General features: G+C 36.5%; 1 protein-coding gene and 1 pseudogene across 2 annotated transcripts in view; one reads left to right on the top strand and one right to left on the bottom strand.

The window, feature by feature from the left end:
• The window catches only part of COMMD1 (copper metabolism domain containing 1), a 209,147-nt gene that overhangs the window by 102,920 nt on the left and 80,417 nt on the right, over positions 1-25,810 (top strand). For both annotated transcript variants that reach the window (XM_059406002.1, XM_059406003.1), the window contains one exon: positions 948-1,229. In XM_059406002.1, coding sequence (XP_059261985.1) covers positions 948-1,229 — 282 coding nt within the window. The remainder of the gene's footprint in view (positions 1-947; positions 1,230-25,810) is intronic.
• LOC132022152 (mitochondrial import inner membrane translocase subunit Tim8 B-like) lies at positions 6,661-6,902 on the bottom strand (annotated as a pseudogene).

Below are 25,810 nucleotides of genomic sequence, written 5' to 3'. Positions count from 1 at the left end.
AGCAACTTACTGTTCAAAACAGCAATGGCAGGGTGCCTGGGTGGCTCAGTCGGTTAAGCGTTTGCCTTCTGCTTTTCCCTTTCCTTCTGCTCCTCCTCTACTCGAGCTCACTTTCTCTTACTCACTCTTTCTGTCAAATAAGTAAAATCATGAAAAATAATGGCAGTGGCAATTAAATTTTGAAAAAATTTTTTTAAAGATTTTATTTATTTATTTGACAGAGAGAGATCACAAGTAGGCAGAGAGGCAGGCAGAGAGAGCGGGGGAAGCAGGCTCCTTGCTGAGCAGAGAGCCCGATGCAGGGCTCGATCCCAGGACCCCGAGATCATTACCTGAGCCAAAAGGCAGAGGCGTAACCCATGAGCCTGCCAGGTGTCCCTAAATTTTGAAAATTTATGGAGAAACATTAAAAAATATGCAATTTCAGAGTAGTATTGTGAATGAGCTAGTTGACTAAAGATGGACTTAACACAGCTAACATAATGTATTTGTTTAACAAAATTTAGTTTGTGCTTCTATGGACAAGGCATTATACAGTTATAGTATATCAAGCCAAGCCTGGCTTACATGGCATTGTGAAATTATGTAAGATTCCATCAGAGGATGAATTAATTTGTTTTCTTGTTTCATTATTTAGTTTAAATTTCTTTAATTATTTGTATTATTTCACACCTTGAAATTCAGTATTTAAGAATTAGATTCTAGTTATTGATACAGAATTTGAGTGACATGGAATTTTTGACAAGTAGATTTTTCTGATACTTAATATTTGTAAAAAGGATATTTTTGTTCTTTTAAAGAGCTTATTCTTATCCCTGTCATTGACGACCCTTTTTGAAAGCCTATTCAGTGGTTGATAATCATTCAGAATATGATCTGTAGTTAAGAAGCTATCTTTTTCTATTTATTTACCAAATTCAAATTTATTATTTTTTCTGTCATTATAGTCAATTGCATCTGCAGACATGGATTTCAACCAGCTGGAGGCATTCTTGACTGCTCAAACCAAAAAGCAAGGTGGGATTTCATCTGACCAAGCTGCTGTCATTTCCAAATTCTGGAAAAGCCACAAGATAAAAATTCGAGAGAGTCTCATGAACCAGAGCCGTTGGGACAGTGGGCTTCGGGGCCTGAGTTGGAGAGTTGACGGCAAATCGCAGTCAAGGCATTCAGCTCAGATACATACCCCTGTTGCCATCATGGAGCTGGAAATAGGGAAAAGTGGACAGGTAAATCAAACTTAATTTCCTTTTCTAAACTATATTTCTCATTACATGTTAGCTATATATTCAGATTGATTTTATGTAACAGTCTTCTTTGCAAAGGTAATAAGAATAATAGGAACAGATCCTGTTTCCTAGAATCCCTTTTCAGAGATGGAATCATCTGAAAACTTAGATATTCCCAGTTTTGGATAGAATCTGGACAGCAGCCTCATGGTTCTGGCAGCTATCTCAGAAGTACGAAATGGGTCATTAAGGTGATTGCACAGAAGTTGGCTGCTACTCCATTTTGGTTAGATCTCAGAATTCTTGGCATTTGGTCAGAATCTTTAAAGCAGTGATAGAGTTGCTGAATAAAGAGCAGAAACAGATTAAACAACACGGAATGTAACTGTCTCACCCAGTCGTCTTTATCGGCAGTGTATCTTAATTACAGTAATGTATTTGTTCCTAAAGACCCTAAATGTGCAATCTCTGTCATTGAGCCCACAGATAATTTTTAATTTGATCTTGATTATTTACAAAACAGTCCTCTTTTTCTTACATTTCCCATAGTCATTATAGCAGATAATTTTGGCATCTACATTGTTTTTTTGAAGTCATTTAGTTTGTGCTTCAGATGACTGCCAGATCAGACTTTTAATGACCTGGTATATGCCTTTTGGGAAAAAAAGAAAAGAAAAGAAAAAAGCAGCAACCCATAATTAGGAAGAGAGAACCCAGATCACTGAATTAGCTAACCAGATTTATTTTCAGATAAATAATCAAATAAGTGCTTCTGTTACATCCTTTAATAAAAATTTATTTTTCTTCTACAGATGAGAGTATTTTTTTTAGCTGTCAGTTTCCTTCACATATTCTTTTCTTAAGTTTCTTAGGATTTTTCAGTGTTTGTAGTTCCATGAGGACATTAATTTTAATTTAAAAGGTAATTCATTTAAAAAAATAATTCTTTTTAAAAATGCATTTGGAGAATCTTTTATACAGTTATTGTGAAATAATGCTGTTGCCTTAATTGACTTTGGTTTGTCTGACCCTGAAGTCTTTTCTCTTAACCATTGTCCTATATGGCCTTCCTCCTACTCTTCCTAGACCAAAAATGTAACAGATTAGAAAGGTGTGGTAAACATACTTGCATATCTAAGTTTCACTAGCCATTTGTACAGGCTGTTCAATTTTTATGTGGCAGTAGTGATTATTTCATTTTGTCTTTAAGTATTTATCATTTGGGCAGGAATATCAAAACACGTATATCTATTTTATGACGTTCCTAGAAAGCTCTTACAGTACTTCTTTAACTTGATACTTTCCTGTTTTTTCTTGAATTCAGTTTATAATGTGCCTTTTGATTTTAGTAACTTACATGTCATCTGAATTTATTGGGTATCAACACAGGGAGTTTTTTTTTTAATTTTTTATTTTTGATAAACATATATTTTTATCCCCAGGGGTACAGGTCTGTGAATCACCAGGTTTACACACTTCACAGCACTCACCAAATCACATACCCTCCCCAATGTCCATAATCCCACCCCCTTCTCCCAAACCCCCTGCCCCCGGCAACCCTCAGTTTGTTTTGTGAGATTAAGAGTCACTTATGGTTTGTCTCCCTCCCAATCCCATCTTGTTTCATTTATTCTTCTTCTACCCACTTAAGCCTCCATGTTGTATCACCACTTCCTCATATCAGGGAGATCATATGATAGTTGTCTTTCTCTGCTTGACTTATTTCGCTAAGCATGATACGCTCTAGTTCCATCCACGTTGTTGCAAATGGCAAGATTTCATTTCTTTTGATGGCTGCATAGTATTCCATTAACACAGGGATTTTTAAATCTACTTTAAAATCTTTAAATTTTTTTCTTTGATCTTGTTACCCAAAGTGGCATTCAGCTGTTTGTTTGTCTGTTTTTTTGTTTTTTTTAAGTGTAGAAAGATTCTGCCAACAGTAAATCTAAACATCACTACAAATAATTTGCTGGCTAGCTTCAGGGACATTTTGTTATCAATTAAAACATGTTGGCAAATTTTTTTTCAAAGTGGCCAGATAGTTAATTGACAACCATATAGTTTCTGTCATAAGTACTCAGCTTTGTTGTTGTAGCTGAAAAGCAGTAACAGACAATATGTAAATAAATGGACATTGATGTTTCTAGAAAGTTTAACTATCACAGTGTAATCAACAAGTATTAGAAGTCAGAGAGTCCTTAAGCACTTACCTGACGAATTATACAGGTGAGATAGTCTATCCCCATTTTCTAGAGAAGGTGTCTGAGATAGATACGACTTCATTTAGACAGAGGTACTATGTGGTAAAATGAAAACTAAAATGGAGATTACCAAATTGATTTTTTTCTCCCCAAAACCATTGACACCAACTTTTAGGAGCCAAAAAAACGTGTTTGTAATATAATATAGTAGTTAACAACATTGATATTGAAATTGCTCTTTAGCCCACAAGTCCTTTGAATGCAAATATATTCTTAAATCAATATATCAATATTAACCTAGGCTGGCAATAAAATATACAGCCCAAATCCTATAGGAAATGTTTTTGTGAGACCTGGATCCTTGGTTAGTACTTCTGTCAGCCTCTAAGTGAATATTATTTCTGAAGTCCTCTACTATATCAAATTCCCAGTTTTTAGAACATTTATAGGCAACAAAGTCAAAGTTATTTTCATATGTAGACATTGAATGAACTTGAGAGAGGATTAATGATTCTAGGATACTGAGAGGTTGCTTCCAAAAAGAATGACCTACTTTTTTGAACTCTGTGTATATGTGCATATGTGTGTATTGATATACCCCAAAGTAACTAAATTACTGCCTCAGTTTATGTCGTTTTAAATCATTTGTTCTCAATGATGGCTGCACGTAAGAATCACTTGTGGGGCTTTAAAATTTTTCATGCTCAGGATGGTGTTGAGACCAATTAAATAAGAATCTGTGGGAATGGGACCTGGATATCAGTATTCGTTAAAGTTAGTGATTCCAGTATTCGTCCAGAGTTGGATGAATTCATACAGAGAACCACTGTATTAAAAGTAGCCAAACAATGTGATTTGAAGTATAAATAGGGCATGGCCTCAAATTTTTATAGTGAGAATTCAATATATGTTGGCATAGTACTTCTAGTTACCATAATAAATGGAGTGCTTGGGGACTGTCTTCAGGAACTAGATGTGGTAATGGTGGGTTTTTTGTTTTCCCTTCTGTATTTAAATTGCTTTCTCCTGCTAGTTTGTCTGTATTACTTATTTCTTTGATCCAGAAAGTACATCTGGTGATCAGTGGCCAAGTACACTCATTGACTTTTTTCTTTTAACACTATATAGTATACTTCAGGAAGAGGAAGAAGCCAAAGTAATAGAGAAGTAACTAAAGGAGTATATGTTTATGGAAATCTACAGAACTAAAGAAAATGAGCATAAACTGGTGAACTAATTACTTATCTTAGAATGAATGTTTTTATTCAACAGAAATAAAAGATTTTGCAAGAATAAAACAGGAATTCAATGGTGAAAGGACACAAAATGGGGCGCCTGGGTGGCTCAGTGGGTTAAGCCGCTGCCTTCGGCTCAGGTCATGATCCCAGGGTCCTGGGATCCAGCCCTGCATCGGGCTTTCTGCTCAGCGGGGAGCCTGCTTCCTGCTCTCTCTCTGCCTGCCACTCACCTGCTTGTGATCTCTCTCTGTCAAATAAATAAATAAAATCTTAAAAAAAAAAAAAGAAAGGACACAAAACTTTGAGGTGAACATTTCATGTACAAAGGAAAGAGCAAGTACTTTACTTGTATGATTGAGATCCCATCATATTTGGTCATAAATCACTGAGGGTCCCTAAGCCTTGAGGACTGTTGGAATCTGGCAGATGTCTTTACGAAAATTTTGTTGTTTAACGTATTTAATTAGCTCCATGTTGTGTTTTTCTTTTCTGGAACTTAATTATCATAGAATGTTTTCTCTTTGAAATAGTAAATTTGGGGGGGATAATTTAAATGTTTAGTGGAGTCTCATTAATAGTTATTTTTTAAAGACTGAATTTTGGTATTTTATAAAGATGTGTTGGTTTTTCTTTTGTGACTTTTTTTTTTTTTAAGAGTTTATGTATTTTGTTAGTAATCTCTACACCCAATATGGGGCTCGAACTCACAACCCTGAGACCAAAAGTTGCATGCTCTTCTGAATGAGCCAGCTAGGCACCCCTCTTTTGTGACTTCTTGTTTTACAAGACCAATAAGACAATTTGTGAGAAAACATCTAGCCACAACCTCAGTGCTAAACTATTCAGTATTAAATTGTTCCTCTTATCTTCCACCGAATTGTTTTTTGTATACATTTTGAGGTACCCTGCCTATAGAGGTCATAAATACAAAGCTCTGTTTCTTTTTTGTGTTTTAAAAATGGCTAGTGTTACTTCCTTTTCTAGACTAGGTTTTAGTGTACCAGGTACTCCTCTAGGTTGGAGTGTGTTTTCAGCAGATACAGGGAAGAAAATAGTGTTTGTCTTTATTGATCTGATTTTTTTTTCTGACCAACTCATCATATGTTTAGTTCTGTCATTTGTACGCAGTTAGATAATAGGAATATACAATGGTCTACTCACTCGCATTTACAGAACGAGGACAGGTTTAGACTCTGGATTAAAAAGTCAACATTTCATCTGAAGGCTAGGCAAGTGTCTAATCTCCAAGGAACGCATTCACTTATATTTAATTTCCATAATTCCTCCTAGAACTAAATGTACTGGTGTGCCTGGGTGGCACAGTTGATTGGGCATCTGCCTTCAGCTCAGGTCATGATCTCAAGGTCTTAGGATTGAGCTCAGAATCAGGCTCCCTGCTCAGTGGGGTCTGCTTCTCCTTCCTCTGCCACTAACCTCTCGCTCGTGCTCACTCTCAAATAAATAAATAAAGTCTTTAAAAAAATAAAATGAAATGTACTGATATTCTTGTGTAATTTTGGCTAATGAACAGTAGGTATCTGCTAAAACCGGTGATTAATAATCAATTTAGGGGCTCCTGGGTGGCTCAGTGGATTAAACCTCTGCCTTCGGCTCAGGTCATGATCTCAGGGTCCTGGGATCGAGCCCCACATCGGGCTCTCTGCTCAGCAAAGAGCCTGCCCCCCACTCTCTCTCCGCCTGTCTTTCTGCCTACTTGTGATCTCTCTCTGTCAAATAAATAAATCAAATCTTTTAAAAAATAATCAATTTAATTTTTTGGAGAATTCGCATTTATTGAGTAATTGTGATATAACATGAAATTTCTGAATTCCAAATAAATAAATTTCACTTTACAAACATTTGTTACTTTTTAGTACCAACAGCCTCAACTTGACCTGACAAGGAATGACAACCTCCACTCCCTGGCCCTTCAGTCTGCTTAATAATAAGTCCTTTTCCTCTTCTGTGACTCTTCTAGGGGATAGCCTACTATTCTCCTTCCTGTACAGTTTGGGCAAACTAACTGGTGATAGTAGTGTCAATGAAGCAGTCCACACAACTAGAGACAATTTTCAGTGGGAGAGTCTAGGCGATTCCCTGGCTTCTCCACACGTTTATCCCAGCATAGCTCCAAGATGTGATACACCTGTGCAGTGAACTGCAGGTGCCTTCTGTTTGGCTGCCCCCAGGTGCTGCAGCTCCACTTCATCTGCCTCCCCCAGGTCTGACATTATCCTCCTTAAGCTTGGGCGATTAATAACCAGCTTATTATTACTATTTAGCAGCTGAGCTCTGTTATGCTCCACTGTAGCTTCACCAGCTTGAGCAGTGCCACCACAGCTCCCTGCTTTGTGTCATAGGAAAAGAAACAAAGATTAAAACATACACACATTCTCTGATACACCCTATCTCACTTATATACATATGTACATACCTACACTTTATGTGTGTGTGTATAAATATATGGAGAAACATAAGGATGGGGCACCTGGGCGTCCAACTCTTGATTTCAGTTCATGTCATGATCTCGGGGTCATGGGATCAAGCCCCACTTGGTGCTCCACGCTTGCTGTGGAGTCTGCTTGAGATTGTCTCCCGTTCCCTCTGCTGCTTCCCCTGCTCATGCTCAATACATCCATCCATACATACATAAAATTTTTTTAAAAAGTGAAATATAAGGATAGAATACAGAGAATAAATAAAATGCCATTGTTTTTATCAGTGCTCAGTCACCATTTTAAGATGATATTGCCTTATTCCAAAAATCTACCAAGGGGAGCTTAGATATCTCATTTGGTTATATAAGCTGTAATGGTTGGCCTATTTCTGATAATTCTTGTATTTAAGCTTGTTTTCATTCTTAGCAATGTAATAAATAATAACTTCTGTAGAATTTAGTGTTGGTATAAACAAACCACTCTTCATCACTAGGGATTGATTAAATCAGTTTAGAATGCATTTTTTCAAATAAATTTTTCATTTTTATATTTTATATCAGGTTTAGAACATGGAGTTTATTTAAACTTTAGTTCTGAATGGACCAACCCTCTTTTGTATCTCTAAGGTATGTTTCATAATAGTTTGTGTTCTAAAGTTGTGGTCCTGAATTTAAGTTCCAAGGTTTCATTTATATAAGACAATGTCTAGAGTCTGTACAGAAGGAAATGTTTACCAAAACAGGAAAAAAGATGCAAAAAAAGCTTTTAACATTTTAAATTAAAATGGATAGTTAGGTAACAGAGAATAGGTTATAGTTAATGGGGGGAAATGTAAGTTTAAAGTGGTCATCTAGTTACGGAAGATTAAAATCAGAATTATTCAGTAGCTAATAATTTACCAGTTGAAAAGTAAACATTTTGAGTATGTTTTATATATTCTTATTGTGTAATAAGTGGTATTTTATATTTTTGATGTGTTAAATATTCGCTCTATTATTAATGTAGTACTTGGTTTTCTTAGCCAAGTCGCTGTTTAAAAATTTATATAATGTTTTGCATTTATTTTGGTCTTAAGTAATACCTTTTTGAGATTGCATTGAGGTTGAGATTGACCAATGAGCAGTATTTGTCATACTTGAGTTCTCTTTCCTTTGAAACACTTGTCCTTCTAGGATACCATATTTGCCTGATTTTCCTCTTAGCTATTTAGTCTGCTCTTTCCTTTCCCCTTTTTAGATATCTTTTGCTGGCTCCTTCCATTTTCCTAACATGTAAAAGTTGGGGTGTCCCTGGCCTCAAGTCCTTGGTCCTCTTTTCTTCTTAGGTACAACACACTTCCTAGGTTATCTCACCCATTTTCATGCATTTAAATACCATCTATATGCTGACAGCTCTTGAATTATATCTCCAAACTAGATTTTTCCCCTAATTTCCAGATACATATTTATGACATACTTGAGAATTCTACTTAAATATGAAAAGGTATGTAGTTCCCCGTACAAAGTTCCCCATATGCTTTCTAAACCGATTCCTTCTTCATTTTTTCATCTCAGTTAGTGACACCTCCATTCTTCCAATATATATCCTTTCTTTTTCTCACACCCACATCCAGTCCATCATCAAATCCTGCTAGCTTTAATTTTAAAATATGGTTTAAATTGTATTATTTCTCACTAACACCCCACCCGACTATTCTGTTCAGATCACCAACACTTCTCTCTTAGATGGTAACAACATCCTCCCAGCTGGTCTATTTGCATCTGCTCTTTAACTTAGTCTCAACCCCCAGTAATCTATCAACAGAGTATCTCTCTTAAATTGTAAGTCACATCATGTATTTATGGCTTGTACGTCACTAATGGCTTCCTATCTCAATCAGATTAATAGCTAGCTCTTTCCCTTACTCACTCTTGTCTAACTAGACCCAATGGCCTTCTTACCAATTTGTGGAACATGTCAAACATGCTCCTTTTTAGGGTCTGTGTATTTACTCTTCCTTTTCTCTGGATTGATCTTCCTTCAAATTTCTACATTAATAGCTTTTCCACCTTTCTGACATCTTTTTTTTTTTCTTTCTAATTCACCTTCTCCATATGCTTTCACTGACTATCTTTCTAAAAGTTCAGTCCTCCATTACCTGCTTTATTTTTTTAAAACTTCATTGAGATATAATATCCATATATAATCTATATCCATTTGAAGTGTTTGATTTGATTAATTTTGGCTGGTGTATACACTTGTGAAATTACCACTTAGTCAAGAGGCAGAATGTGTCCATCAGCCCTCAGAAATTTCCTTGTGCCCCTTCATAATCGGTCCCTCTCTCTACCCCAATTCCTAGGCAACCAGTAACATACCTTTTGTTATCATAGATTAGTTTTTTGTGTGTGTTTTTCCTTCCTGCCACTTACTGTAACTACCATACTATATATTTTGTTTTATTTACTAATCTTGCCTGTGCTCCACATCACCATATAAGGGGAAAGGATTTTTAATGTTTTGTTCACTGACATATCCTCAAGGTCTAGGATGCTGTCTGGCACATGATGTTCAGTAAATATTAGTTGAATAAATAAATGAATCACTGAATTCAGTATTTACTAAGCACCTACAATGTGTCAGACTCTGTAGAGGTGTTGGGGAAATGTCAGTAAACAACACAGGCAAATCCTTTATCTTACAGAGCTGACAGAAGAAAAAAAACAGCAGTGATTAATGTAAGGAAGTATATCAGAAACTGAAGAACCTTACCAAAGCTCGGAGTTAGGGAAGGCAGTTGTGAGCAGGTAACATTTGCATTTGATTTCTCTGACAACTTCAGCTCTCCTATTCAGAGCTGAGAGTCATGAACTAAGAAAAGTTGGTACAGGCGTACAGATTCTTTAGAGTTCTTGAACATACCCCTTGCATTTAACAGGTAGGTACGACCTTTGGTAGGGTTTAGTACAGGATCCTGATGATTGTCATTTCTTTTTTTTATCACATCCTACATGCTGGTTTTCCAGTTTCTCAACCCACAGGCAGTACAAAATAGCAAGAAGTAAATTGGCAGAAAAATTATTGCAAGCAAAAGCAAGACTCTTAGTGCACTGGTCTTAGCATCACTGAGTATCAGACTCACCCAGGGATCTTTAAAAAATTATGGCTGCCAGATCCCACCTCACAGTAAAGGGCTACTGCTTTAGCTTGAGCGAGGAAAGGCTTTCTAAGGAGGCAGGCTGATTTAGAGGTGGAAAATGCAGAGGAAACAAAAGGCAAGAAATTGGTTTTGGTAAGAAATTTGGATTTTTATTTTAAGTGGAATAGAAACCAATTAAAAGTTTCCAAACAAAGGAATGATGCAATGGGATTTATGTTTTTGTTGGATCACTTTGACTCATGTATGAAGGATGAATTATAGTATAGTCCAGAGCGAAGCCGTGATACCAAGGACCCTCCCCCAATCACTGATGTTGTGATTGTTTTTTTGCACATTAAAAGCAATTCTCTTTTTTGTTTCCAAATCTCTGTGTGATAATATGTAGGGATCTCAGGGTGAAAACAAAGCAAAAACCAAAGCACTCCATCCTTCATTATGTTAGCAAGGCTAAGTATCCAGAATGAACAAAGCCAAAATTAATACTCCACTTCCAAATGGGTTATGTAGATCTCTGATAATCTCCATTCCACATTTCCACCTCTGTTCCACAATTTCGACAGTTCTCTTCCTTTTTAAAGTTCATTATAGCATGTTTCAAAATTTGTCAAGCCCAGGGATAACTAATAAAAATCAGTATTGTTCCTCCATCCCCCCAAAAAATTAAAGTCAGGAGAACACTTGGAGCTATTGTAGTGGTTCAGGTGAGATGATATTAGCAGAGCAGATAGAAATAATTTTAACAGTCAAGGTGGAAGGATGTGAGCAGGCAGAAGAAATGTTTTGACTGTAGATGGGTTGCTTTGAGGTAAGTTAGAAGGCATGTGGAAAAAAGAAAATGAGGAATTTGAGGTAACTCTGGATTTTTTGCATGAATATGTTAGTATAAGTAGATGAACTCAGTCTTTAATAATCTTATTGCAAAGTTGACCATCCAGTACACAAGTTGAGCTTTTTGATAGCTATGATTAGCCCTTCGATTTAGAAAAAAATAAATTAAAAGTAAATGATTTAATATTCGTCAGTTAAGAAAATGCGATTTGTTCTGAAGTAATTTTATTTTTAAGCTCCAGATTTATAAAGAATGCATTTGAGATTACCGAGCTTAAATTTTTCCTAATAGGCTTTAAAAGAAATCATTGTTTCTTATGATGTACCCTTTTCTGTATGTATATTATACTTTAATAAAATGATTTAGAGAGGGAGAGAGATTTGAGTGTTTGTCTTTGTAAGCTCATTGACCCTGTGAGAATGGGGCTTTGGCAGTGTTGAAATCCTCAGCTTCTGACTAGTAGCCTGCCAACAGACAGCCTCTGGTGTTGGACTTCTTTCAGCTTGTTGCTGTTCAGACTCTCTGGTTCTATTCTTGTGGACAGATGGGGTGCTTGAAAGGAAGCCAGGAAACCAAGCCTTACTAGGACTTGGAAATAATTTTTAGATTTTAGTTCTTTGTACTGAACTCAGAGTGACAGTATATCCTTCTCAGCAATGTTGAAACTGCTTGTGTTTGGCTAGTATTTGTGTATTGGCTGGTTGGCTGTGGGCTTCATTCCATGTATGCCACTGCTCTACTGCCAAGATGAATGTAGAAGGCCTCTGGTCCAAACTTATTCTTAGTTCTTGTTTTTTTATTGTGTAAAATATATGTAACATAGACTTTATCATTTAACCATTTTTAGTGTAGAGTTCAGTGATATTAAGCACATTCACAGTGTTGTGTGACCATCACTACTAATCCCAAACAGAATACTGTATCCATTAAATAATAATTCCCCATTCCTACCTCTCTCTGGCCCTTAGTAACTTCTATTTACTTTCTGTATCTATGAATTTCCCTATTCTAGGTACCTCGTATAAGTGGAATCATGCAATATTTGCCCTTTTGTGTCTGGCTTATTTTGCTTAGAATAGTATCTTAAGATTCATCCATGTCATAGCAAGTGTCAGAATTTCATTCCTTTTTAAGGCTGAATTATATTCCATTGGATGCATTGTCAGATTTCGTTTATCCATTAATATATTGATAGACATTTGAGTTGTTTCCACCTTTTGGCTATTGTGCATCATGTTACTGTGGACATGGATGTACAAAATTGGTTTGAATCCCTGCTTGTAATTCTTTTGGGTGTATACCTAGGAACGGAATTTTTGGATCATATGGTAATTCTGTGTTTACATTTTTGAAGAACTACCAAACTGTTTTCCACAGTGGCTGCACCATTTTACATTCTTTCTAGTAATGTATGAGTATTCCAAATTTTGCACATCCTTGTCAACACTCCCTTCTTTCCTTCTTTCCTTCCTTCCTCCCTCCCTCCCGTCCTTCTTTCCTTCTTCCACTTTACTTCTTTCTTTTTTTTTTTTTTAAATAAAGTTTATTTATTTATTTGACAGGGAGAGAGAGAGAGCAAGAGGGGGAACACAGATGGGGGTGTGGGTGGGAGAGGGAGAAGCAGGCTTCCCGCTGAGTAGGGTGTCTGATGTGGGGCTTGATCCCAGGACCCTGGGATCATGACCTGTGCTGAAGGCAGATGCTTAACAACTGAGCCCATCCAGGCACCCCACTTTCCTTCTTTCTTTTAATCAATTGCCATCTATGCATGGGTGGCTCAGTTAGTTAAGCATCCGACTCTTGCTTACTACTCAGGTCATGATATCAGGGTCTTGAGGCCAGGCTCTGTGTTGGGCATGGAGGCTACATAAGATTCTCTCTCTCCCTCTGCCCCTTCCCCCACCCACACCTGCTCTCATGTCTCTCTCAAAACTATAAATAAGTAAATAAATAGCCATCCAAATGGGTGTGAAGTGGTATTGTGATTTCGATACCCTAATGATTAGTGATGTTGAGCATCTTTGCATATGCTTATGGGTCATTTGTAGATTTTTGGATTTGTAGATTTTTGGAGAAATAGCCATTCAAGACATGCCCATTTTTAACCTGTTTTTTGTTGTTGCTTTTGGTGTTATTGAGTTGTAGGAGTTCTGTATGTATTCCGGGGATCAATCCCTTACAGATACATGATTTGCGAATATTCTCTCACATTCAGTTGGTTTCCTTTAAACTTTTTAGATGTACAAAATTTTTAATTTTAATGTAGTCCTATTTATCTTTTTTTTTTCTTTTGTTTCCTGTGCTTTTGGTTTCTTATCTAAGAAATCATTCATTGTCAAATCCAATGTCATTGAACTTTTTCCCCTGTATTTTTGTCTAAGAGTTTTCCAGTTTTAGCTCTTATATTTAGGTCTTTGACCCATTTTGAGTTAATTTTTATAAATGGTATAAGGCCATTCTTAGCACTTTTGTGTGGATTTTTATAAAACAATTTCTTAAATGGTTGGAAGGAGAAAGTGGGACTTTTGAACTTGGAAGCTAAGTTTCAGGTTTCTCGTTTTTCTGAACTTTCCTGATAGCTCTATGTATAATTAATTAAAGAGAACTTAGTAGTATCACCCAAAATGCAGGTAGCAATAAATGAGTGGTAGTTACTAGGAACCAGCTCAGAATAACTGCTGAATAAGTTCCACTGCCTGTTTATTGCCAGGGTTATTAATGTAAGTAGATTAGAGGAAGTCAAAAACAAAGGAATTATATCTAAATTTTAGTAAGTCATTTAATAGTATTATGGATACAGTAGAGAAGCATGAACTGAATTATGATGATAAAGCTAGTGAATACATAGCTAAGTGAGTGGTCACATCCAAACAGTATTGATCACAAAATGAATTTGATTTGTCATCCTGTGATATCGCCCCCTCATATACTCTCTTAGTTTAAAGAGAACAGCCTAGTTGTCCAAGTTGTCCATTTTCTTTAGGCTTCGGTGCTCAATCACTTGTTTGTATTATATAGTCCTGCTAAGCAGGACTGTGTTTTCTGTACATGCATATCCTTTTCTGTTGCTGCTTGGAATGTTCTTTATCCACTCCCCATTTTCACTTAGTAAAATCTCTCTTCCTCACAGTCTGTAATACTGAACACCTCTGTTTTGAGTTTCTCTCCAGTTATGTCAACTGGCTCTGATAATCTGAATTCTCAGGATATTTTGAACTTGTCTTTAGTATTTGATACAACTTAGATTTAAAAGACAAAACAAAGCACCTATATTACTGTCTAATTTAATTAAGCAAAAAAGGAGGTTAGTGGGTTATGTACTTAGGAAGCCCAAACATGGTTCCTGGCTTTAGGTATCTCTTGGCTTTTTTCACGTCATACTGTAAACAAGCTTTCTCCCCATAGAGGTAAGATAATGGTTATCAGTCCCAGATTCATCTTTTCAGCTTAGGAATACCAGGGGAAGATTTGTTTCTTTCTTCCCAATATATGTGTATTGTTTAAATACTGATCCTTATTTTTCCTGCTTAGGTCACATGGCTACCCATGGAGAAGCCATTCTTACAGGAATTAGGGTATTTTAAGCTTGTAGTATTTGTCCAGCTTTGTCGAGCTCTTTGACCAAAGGCAAGGTAAGGTGTAGGTTGACAGCTTTTAGTATATGGAATAGGTGAGGAGTGTTTGCCAAAGGAATTAGGCATTCTGAACAAGCAAAATCAATGTATGTCTGCTACAGTGTCTTGTTAGATTATACCTTTGATAAATTTTTGAGTGAATTAAGGGAGAGGATCCACATATTAGTTATCTACTGCTATTTAACAAATTACCCCTAAAATTAGGGTCATAAAAACAACAAGCATTTATTATCTCACATAGGAGTTGGGATAGGAATTTGGGAGGAACTTAGTTAAGTGATTCTAGCTCAGGGTTCCTGTTGAGTTGCACTGGATATTGGACAAAGCTATAGCTACCCTAAGGATTGGGGCTGGAGGATATGCCTCCGTGTTCACTCATGTGGCTGTTGAAAGAGGCTTCAGATCACTTTTGGTTCTTGGCCATAGAATGACATAACAACTGGTTTCCTCCCTGGTGAGTGATCCAAGAAAGAAAAAGCAAGCAGGAAGCCACAGTGCCTTGTATGACTTAGTCACTGACTTGTATACCATCACTTCTGCTTTAAAAAAAAAGTATATGTCATAGTTTATTTTTGCTGGGAAATAAAGAGGAATGGAACAGTATAACAAGTATGGAATTAATCAATTTAGTTTTTGTTGGTTTGTTGTTATGTTTTAATATTCATCCATTTAGCAAATGTCTACTAAGGCTTAATGTAAGAATAGTAATTGCTATTAGTTAATATACTCTCATCATGCTCTAAGCACTGTTCTGTGTATTGATTCATTCAGCCCTCTTACCAGCCTCTGCAATAGGTATGATTTTGGGTGAAGGGGGTGGGAAGGTTATAGATTAACTTTATTTTTTTAATAATTTTAGATTTATACTGAAGTTGTAGAGATAGTACAGTGAGTTCCCTTATTCTCTTGTCTTCATCCAGCTTTCCCTGTTAACATTTTGTATTACCATGGTACATTTGTAAAAATAACAAACTAATACTGGCCCATTGCTACTAATTAAACTACAGATTTTATTTGTATTTCACCAGTTTTTCCATTAATGTTCTCTTTCTGTTCCAGGATCCAATTCAGGGTACCACTAAGTTGCTGACTAAACTACCTAAATGCGTTTGGTTGTTATATCTCCCTAATTTCCTCTGGTCTGTGTTAGTCTCTCATCTTTCCTTATTTTTCAGGATGATACAGTCTTGAAGCAGAGGGGCTAGATACCCTGTAGAATGTCCCCCAATCTGGGCTTGTCTGTTTTTTTCTTATGGTTAGACTGAACTTACAGGTTCTGGGAAAGATTGCAACAGAGGTGAAGGGCCTTTCTCCTCACACCATATTAGAGGATATGAGCAATCCACATGACCTGACTGTTGATGTTAACTGTCATCACATCTTAAGATAGTGTTTACCAAGTTTTTCCATTGTAAAGTTAACCATTTCTCTCTTTTCCTACTCTGTCCTTTGGAAGTAACTTTTTTTATTATTGTTGGCACTGGGTCCCTAAGTCCAGCCCACACTCAAGGGGAAGGGGCGTATGCTCCATCTTTTGAAGGCAGTGTCAATGAATTTGTGAACATATTTTAAATCACTACAGTATATTCCTAGCCAAAATTATTGATGTTCCTCTCACATGTAAAATATACTTGTCCCCTTCCCAATATCCTGCAAGTCTCTCCTTTTAAATATTAGCTTATGGTCCAAAATATCATTATCTAAGTCAAGTCTAGGTTTGGATAAGGCATAGGTATAGGCCTCAGTAGGTGTAGTTCCTTAATTTCAGCTCCTTGAGTACATTACCTCTCAATCTGAGGATCTGTGAAACCAAAGAGGCAAATTGTCTGTTCCTTACACATTCAGAATACAGTGGTCAGGCCAGACAGACTAAGATAACCCCAATAGGCTGTCTTGTTCAAAAAAAGGGAAAATGTCATAAAGGTGCCATTACTTCATACCACTTCTGAAATTCCACTAGACACAAGTTAGTAGTTCTTTGATTAGAATTCGAAGTCTGGGAATTTTTCCATGGCTCTTAGCTTTGTCTTCTGGGCTTTTGGTTCTGTACTTTGGGTTGTCCTTCCTTTTCTGTGAAAGGTAGCCTGTTTATTTACAGTTGTGTAGTTTCTTCTGCCCATTTCCTCCCTGCAGATGTTTGGAAGTCTAAAGGACTCTTCGTTTTAGTCCAAGTAAGCAGTGTTTCTACTCGTATAATTCTCTTAAAAACTTTATGGATCTTCTATAAATTCTTATTTGAGCTCACTCCATTAGTTAGAAGTCACACTTAACAAATCTCTGTAAGATAATCCATTTTCTATCTTAGGACTCTACTAAGGGACAGTGGCTTTTAGCTTGTTGGAAGCTCTAGTGTTTGATTAAAAGAATTTGTGAATTGTACTTTAAAAACCTTTAAAGGCCTTTTGTTTAACTGAATAGTACTCAGAAGCACCACCTCAGAGCTTTCTGAAGTATGACAAAGAATTTTATAGCTACATTCTCAACCTTATCTTTTAGACTGTGTTTTTTTTGGCAATTCCTTGGATTTGAATTTTGCTTGGAAGCCATTTCTTATTTTAATATTTTTTGCATCTAGAGAGACTAAGAATCTTCAAAACCAGCAAATTCTGGCTACTTTTTTGCTGAACTGTTCTTGCTGATTTTTATTAGGAATTCAGAAATCTGTGTCTGGGTTTCAGTGGTATAGGCTTGGCAAAAGGAGAGGTCTGGAAATTATGAGCATTTTTTTAGTGGTCATTGAATTCAAGAGAGTACTGAGGAACAGAAGGTAGGCCAAGAGCAGAACTTTGAGAAATGTGGACCTTTAATGGACACATGAATAAAGACTGTGAGGGAGGTAAAGTAGGAGGGGGTCAGTGATAGATTAGAGAAATGAAGAGTATAGGATTGGAGAAGTATTGATAATGGCATGGCCTTTGTTATTTTACATGCTGGATTTGGTGGAAAAATTTTGTTTCCTCTTAAACTATTGTTGTTGTTGTTATTATTATTATAATGCTATGTTAGTCACCATACAGTATATCATCATTTCTTGATGTAGTAGTGTTCCATGATTCATTGTTTGTTCATAACACCCGGTGCTCCATGCAATACGTACCCTCCTTTTTTTTAGTATATGTGCTGCCGAAGGAAGCACAATACTTGTCCCCCTTAATATTCCTCACTGGGCTAACGCATCTCCCCCGCCCCCAACCAAAACCCTCAGTTTCTCGGAGTCTATAGTCTCTCATGGTTCATCTCCATGATATTCCTTATGTTCCACAAATAAGTGAAACCATATGATAATTGACTTTTTCTGCTTGACTTATTTCACTTAGCATAATCTCCTCCAGTCCCATCCATGCTGAAGTACAAGCTGGGTATTCATCTTTTCTGATGGCTGAGTAACAGTCCATTGTATATATGGACCACATCTCCTTTATCCATTCGTTTGTTGAAAGGCATCTCTGCTCTTCCCACAGTTTGGCTATTGTGGACATTGCTGCTATGAACATTCATATTAACTCTTTGAGTCACAGAGATTAATACCTTTTATATCCTAAAGTTTATAACATTAGCCTTTCTATTAAAGTGAAAGATAAAAACACAGACACAACTTTGGTTCTTTACAGTTTACCTAGTTTTTCTTCTGTTATTCATGTTTTGATGTCACACCTAAGAATCCATTGCCAAATCTGTGTCACGAAGTTATATTTCTTTTTTTTTTTAAGAGATTTTATTTATTTGACAGAGAAAGTGAGAGAGGGAACACAAGCAGGGAGAGTGGAAGAGGGAGAAGCAGGCTTTCTGCCCAACAGGGAGCCCAATGCAGGGGTCTATCCCAGGACTCTGGGATCATGACCTGAGCTGAAGGCAGGAGCCCCACAAATATATACTTCTGTTTAACTCTTACAGTTAGGTCCTTGATCATTTGAGTTAATTTAGTATATGGAATAAAGTAGGGTTTGAGTGAATTTTTCTTTTTGACATATATTTTAGGTAAAGGAACCCCAACCTGTGAATGTGTAAGTTTTTTTTTATACATGGAGTACAGGCAGTGTCTATTTCAGGGTGTAGGTGTTTATTAATTTTTTTCTATAATGTAGTTTTTAATTCTTCTGTGGGTCCCTAAGAAAGTTGTTAAAGGTAGTTCTTGAAATTTGTTTTTGCCTTTTTTTTTTTTTTTCGCCTTTTGAATTTTGATTGTGAAGGAGGATGGTCCTAGAAAGTAGAAGTCAGATATTCTGGGATCAGTTTTCTACTATTATTTACCAGTGCTTCCTTTCCCTTCACATGATATGGGACACAGTGTCCTTGGTGAACAAATGATGAGGGTAAAGTATTTCTAGCAGTATATTTAGCCCTTATCTTTGGAATGCTTTAATTCAAGTTACCAGTTTTTATTTGCTTTTAATACCCGAGTAGAGGATACTTAACATAATTCTTGTAAATATATACTTTGCACCCCCCTGTTCTGATAGAAGACAAATAAAATAAAAATTAGAAACTGAAATGACATAGTCACATTAAAAAAAGATAAACTTCTCTGTGAACCTGAAATGGAATCAGAGCAAAGTGATGAGTGGGGCTAAAGCCATGCGTCTTTTGATCTCCATTGTAAATGCTGGTAGCTGATGGTTTGATTTCTGTGTAGTCAAGGGAAGTAGATGCACTTCATGAGCACCATTTATGTGAAGTTTTGAAAAATATCCAGATCACTTAAAAGTATTCATAGGAATGTTAAACAAAATTCAGAATAGTAGGTACCTGAAGAATAGAGAGGAAAATGAGACCAGGGAGGGGGAGAAATGTGGTGGCTTTAATGTGTAAACTTTATTACTTAAAAAACATGAGTTTTGTGTGTCTTGTGGGGGTGAAGAGGTACTCATAGGATTTTAGCCTAAGAAAACATACTGAGATTCAACAAATATTAATGTAAATATTTATGAAAATTATGTGGTAGAAAATTAGAAACAGCTGAATGTCCATTAATAGAGGAGTGAATGGGCCAGTGAGGAAAAATAAAGGAATAGCCATATAAATAGTTATACCACAAATAAATACTCTAAGCATTAAAAAAAATTATGAATTATTTAATGAACAAGTATTTAGAATTTTTTATTAGAAAATATGTGCAAAATAATGTTCAATATGGGGAAAAAAGCAAGATAGATAACTATATACATAGTATAATCAAAGTTAAAATTTTTGTTCTGGTAAAATGCACATAACAAAATTTAACCATTAGTGACATTTTAGAACATTAACAGTGTTATGCAACCATCATAGTACAAATTTTATAAATACATTTGTACTTGAACAGGGAAAAATTACCAGAATACACAAAAAATGTTCTAGAAGATTATTTTTGGGTGAGGAGATACCTGTGTTTTTTATTCTTCATCATATTTTTTTGTATTTTTGTGGTGAAAATGCTTTGTTTTCCTATTCCTTAAAAGTCATTCTAAGCTTAAATAATAATGCTTATTTCTCTTATTTTTAATTTTTTTTATTTTTTAAAGAATTTATTTATTTATTTGAGAGAGAGAAGGAACACAAAGAGAGAGAACATAATTGGGGAAAGGGGCAAAGGGAGAGGAAAAAGCAGACCCCCACCCCCACCCCCGCAGCAGGGAGTCCAATGTGGAGCTCAATCCTGTGACCCTGGGAACATGACCTGAGCTGAATGCAGATGCTTAACTGACTGAACCACCCAGGTGCCCCTTATTTCTCTTATTTTTAATCACTTTAAGAAAGTGGGTATTTTCATTTTGTTTTATTAAAATGTTGCAGAAAAGGCTAGAGGGCTCAAATAATTTGTTTTTGGCTTGTGTCCAAGAAAATGCTTTACTGCATTAGGTTAATAATAAACAGAAAGGTTAATTGAGAAGTTCAGTGAGATTTGGGATTAGACTTTGATAGAACATTTCAGATTTTTTTTTCTTGGATGTTGGACAACATTCTAAGAAGTTAAGATTACTCTTTCATTGAGTTTTCAAATGTATTAATACTTGTGATATATATATATATTTATATATAAAATACTAATAAATATTTTAATACTTCTTGGTCATAAAATGCTCTCCCTATATGTTTTGTATTATAATTAGCAGTATTTAGGTGATGAGCTTGTGGAAGAAATCTTTGCACTGATTTTGGATTTAAATCTGCTGGAGACAGTAGTTTATTTTACTTGCAATCTGCACAAAGAAAAGCCAGACCTACAATCTTTTTCAAATAAAGGGAATGCCTACAAATTTTAAATTACAAACCTAGTGAATTTCCTTATAGAGTATGTGATTGTACTGTATACATAAGTAAATTATACATAGATCCTTTGCTGTTGATGGTTACAAGATGGTTACAAAACAGCTTGAGTAGGAATTTTGTATTGAATCTTTTGGGAAGAACTTTGAGGTTTTATTTTCTGTGTATGTCAGAGTATCTTCTTCAGGGCCTGTCAGCTCTATATCAGCACAGTATTTTGAAAATTTAGAATATTTACTATATTTACTATAATATTCTTTTCTACCCAAACTTATATAATACCACTCTGACGTGGTATTTCTCTTCCTGTCAATGAAGTTCTTTTCTCCCAGTTTTATTGAGATATTGACTTAATTTAAGGTGTCATCATGATGATTGATACCCATATATATTGTAAAATGATTATCACAATAAGGTTAGTGAATACCTCTACTCCCCATAATTACCTTTTTGGGTGTATATGGTGATAATACTCAAAATATACTCTCTCTTAGTAACTTTTGAGTCTATAGTACATTATGTTGTATATACTTTATTCACCATGCTGTACTTTAGATCCCTAGAATTTACTTATCTTGTAGCTGGAAGTTTGTACCCTTTGACAAACATCTCTATTTCCCCTATCTCCCAAACAACATTCTACTACTCCCTATTTTTATGAGTTTGGCTTTTTTAGATTCCTCATGTAAGTGAGAACATACAGAATTTTTTTTTTCTTTCTGACTTATTTTGCTTAGCATAATGCCCTCAAAGCCCATCCATGTTGCAAAAGGCAGGATTTCCTTCCTTTTTTATGACTGAATAGTATTCCACTGTGTGTATGTGTTTGTATGTACCATATTTTCCTCTTCTGTTCATCCATTAGTGGCACTTAGGTTGTTTCCATGTCTCGGCTGTTGTGCATAATGTGGCAATGAACATGGGGGAGTAGGTATCTATCTCTTCAAGATAGTGGTTTCATTTCCTTCAGGTATATCCCCACTTCTATGAGATTGTTAGATCATGTGGTACTCCTATTTTTTTTTAATTTTATTTTAATTTTTTATTTTTTATAAACATATAATATATTTTTATCCCCAGGGGTACAGGTCTGTGAATCGCCAGGTTTACACACTTCACAGCACTCATCAAAGCACATACCCTCCCCCAATGTCCATAACCCCACCCTTCTTCTCCCAACCCCCCTCCCCCAGCAACCCTCAGTTTGATTTGTGAGGTTAAGAGTCACTTATGGTTTGTCTCCCTCCCAATCCCATCTTGTTTTTTTGAGGAACCTCTACTGTTTTCCAGTAGTGGCTCTATCAATTTATGTTCCTACCAACAGTGCACAAGGGTTCCCTTTTCTCTACAGCCTCTCCAACATCTGTCTCTTGTTTTTTTGTTTTTGTTTTTGTTTTTTTAATAATAGCCATTCTAACAGGTGTGAGGTGATAGATACCTCATTATGGCTTAATTTGCACTTCCCTGATGATTGGTGATTTTGAGCATCTTTTGATGCACCTGTTGGCCATCTGTGGAAAAATATCTATTTAGATTTTCTGCGTATTTTTTAAATGGATTGTTTGGGTCCTTTTTTTGGGGGGGCTATTGATTTGTATGAATTCCTTATATATTTTGGATACTAACCTTCTATCAGAGAGATGGCTTGTAAATATTTTCTCTCATTCTGTAGATTGCCATTTCATTTTGTTTATTGTTGGAAGCTTTTAACTTTGATATGGTCCCACTTGTTTGTTCATTCAGTCAAGGTTAAAAAATCCAAAATAATTGGCATACATGGGCATTTAACAGGAAGCAGTCATTGATGCTGTTATAAAGTCTCTTAAGCAACCTAGAATTTTCCTGTTTCCTGTGGAATTTTTTTTTAAAGATTTTATTTATTTATTTGACAGAGAGACATCACAAGTGGGCAGAGAGGCAGAGGCAGGCAGAGAGAGAAGGGGAAGCAGGCTCCCCACTGAGCAGAGAGCCCCATGCGGTGCTCGATCCCACGACCCTGAGATCATGAACTGAGCGGACGCCAGAGGCTTTAACCCACTGAGCCACCCAGATGCCCCTTTCCTGTGTAATCTTGATGTGCTTTTTTGTTTTTTTTAATTCAACCCCAGGGAAGAAAGTAGAGGAGGGCACTAAGCCAATAAGCTTTAGAATATTATTTGCTATTTGGCAGATTAGCAAAAGCCCAGTATGGATGTTTTGTTCTTATCTTTCCTTTGCACATGGGGAAACTCAGGCATGAAGAAGTGAAGTAACTTGCCCAGGATCATACAGCTAGTAGAAGAGAGAACCAGAATTTAGACACGGGCCTGTTTGAATCCAATCAGACTGTATGTTGTAACTCAACAATCCATTTAGCCTCCTGTTTCTTTGTGATCAGTTATCTTTCTCACTTTTAGTCATCCAGGACTGTCTTCTTTTGGAGGTAAACCTCACCGTTTGAGACCAAGGGCACTGTGTTCTCTAGGGAGATGATACTGTGAAAGACACAGGAGAATGTCACAGATCCTGACATTCCTGGATTTAAATTCTACCTCTGATCAGCCACCTGGTTGGCTCAGTTGGTTAAGTGTCTGACTCTTGATTTCGGCTTAGGTCATGATCCAGGATTGTGAGCTTGAGCCCTGTGTCTGGCTCCACTCTGGGAATGGAACCTGCTTAAAATTTTCTCTCTCTCTCTCCCTCCCTCTCTGTCTGTCTCTCCCCCCCCCCCCCCCCCCCCCCACAATCAATCTCTTCCACCTCTGATACTTAATAGCCAAGTCACAAAACCATTATGGCACATCTTTACAGTAATTTGATTTAATGAGTTGACTGTGTTATTACTAATCTTTAGAAGAACACAGGTACTTATTCCACTAAGAATGATTATTCCAGGGGAGCACCTGGCTGGCTTAGTCAGTAGAGCATGCAACTCTTGATCTTGTGAGATCAAGCCCCACGTTGGGCGTAGAGCTTACTTGAAAATATTAAGGGGTGCCTGGATAGCTCAGTTGGTTAAGCGTCCAACTCTTGATTTCAGCTCAAATTCTGTAAAACTTCTGTAGTTCTCATTCTGTAAAAATCATGATCTCATGATTGTGAGATTGAGCCCCATCAAGCTTAGTGCTCAGTGTGGAGTCTGCCTGAGATTCTCCCTCTGCCCCTCCCCCAACTTGTGCTTTCTCTTTCTCATGTAAATAAATAAAATCTAAAAAAAGAATGATTTTTTTTTTTTTTTAAAGGAACATACCCTGTATGAGGTTGTCTTCACTCACATATATCAAGTAAAAGTTAAAGGTAACATGGAAGTACCTCCTTTAGAACCATGTAGAACTTGCTTTGCCTATTTTGGAAACATTTAAATCTGTAGCATAATTTGGAACAGAAAAGAACATAAATATTTTCAAGTTCTGTGCCGTAGTCTAAAAATGGGTAGTAATAGCAATTAAGTTATTTTCCTAATTTTGATAGTCCATGTTAGTCTCTTTCGGGCATTAAAGGAAACAGTAGAGTGGAAAATCCTCTTCAGCTTAGAATAGTTTACCTTGGAGGCCTAATGGCCATTCCAGAGTACTCATAAAGAACAGAGTATGAATTGAGAGTTACTAGGGACAATTATGCAGCTCAGATGACTTCATTGATTATGGCTTTCTAGAAGAATCTTTGCAGAGGAAGGTTTCCAGCATCATCACTCTCTTTAAGTTTCTGCACAGGTGTGCAGTAAGGTCTTATTTTCCCAGTGGGAAGGGCAGGAAAGGGAAGTCATTTTCTTTTTTTAAAAAAGGTTTTATTTATTTGAGAGAGAAAGAGCATGAACAGGGGGAGAGGCAGAGGGAGATGGAGAAGCAGGCTTCCCACTGAGCAGGGAGCCCAGCGCAGGGCTCAATTCCAGGACCCCGAGATCATGACCTGAGCCAAAGGCAGCCATTTAATGGAGCCACCCAGGTGCCCTGGAAGTCATTTCCTGAGAGAGGAGAGATGATCTCTTTCTCTGAACTTTTGTAGAGGCTTGATCTCCAGTTTTGACACACTTTAAGGTATGGTAATAATTTAGCAAAACATTACTTTTTAAAAAAGCAACTTTTAGTGCTTTACCTAAACTATAAAGTGTTTATCTTTTATAATTCAAGAATCCAGTAGTTTCTTTAGCACCATTATTTTGATAGATTTTTTTTTAATTGACTGATAAAGCTTTTTGGTTTTCATCAAAATCTTCAGGTGGACTATTTTGAAGCAAATTCCAGAAATCATTTATTCTGTAAAAATTTTATACACACACACACATAACCACAACACCATTATGACATCTAAAAAAAAAATTAGCAATAGTATCTTACTAGGTATCTGGCCATTGTTAAGATTTTTCCAATTGTATAACTTTTTTTTAAGTTGTTTTGTTCTAGTCTATACATTACCTTTGGTTGATAATGATTTTTTAAAAAGATTTATTTACTTATTTATTTGAGGGATGCCTGGGTGGCTCAGTCAGTTAAGTGCCTGCCTTCTTTGGCTTAGCATGACCCCAGGGTCCTGGGGTCTAGCACTCCTTGCTCAGCGGAGTGCCTGCTTCTCCCTCTGCCTGCCACTCCCCTTGCTTTTTTTCCTCCTAAAGATTTCATTTATTTATTTGACAGAGAGAAAGAGGAAGAGCACATAAATAGGCAGAGCTGTAAGAAGACAGAGAGGGAGAAGCAAGCTCCCGACTGAGCAGGGAGCACAATGCAGGTCTGGATCCCAGGACCCTGGGATCATGACCTGAGCTGAAGGCAGCCACCTAACTTAACTGAGCGACCCAGGTGCCACTCCCCCTGCTTTTTAAAAAAAGATTATTTATTTATTTATTTGAAAGAGAGAGAGTGAGAGTGAGCAGGAA

This window comes from Mustela nigripes, chromosome 7 (genome assembly GCF_022355385.1).
Source record: "Mustela nigripes isolate SB6536 chromosome 7, MUSNIG.SB6536, whole genome shotgun sequence".
Lineage (NCBI taxonomy): Eukaryota > Metazoa > Chordata > Mammalia > Carnivora > Mustelidae > Mustela > Mustela nigripes.
Note: the sequence above shows the minus strand (reverse complement) of the source record. Positions and strands in the feature narration are given on the sequence as shown.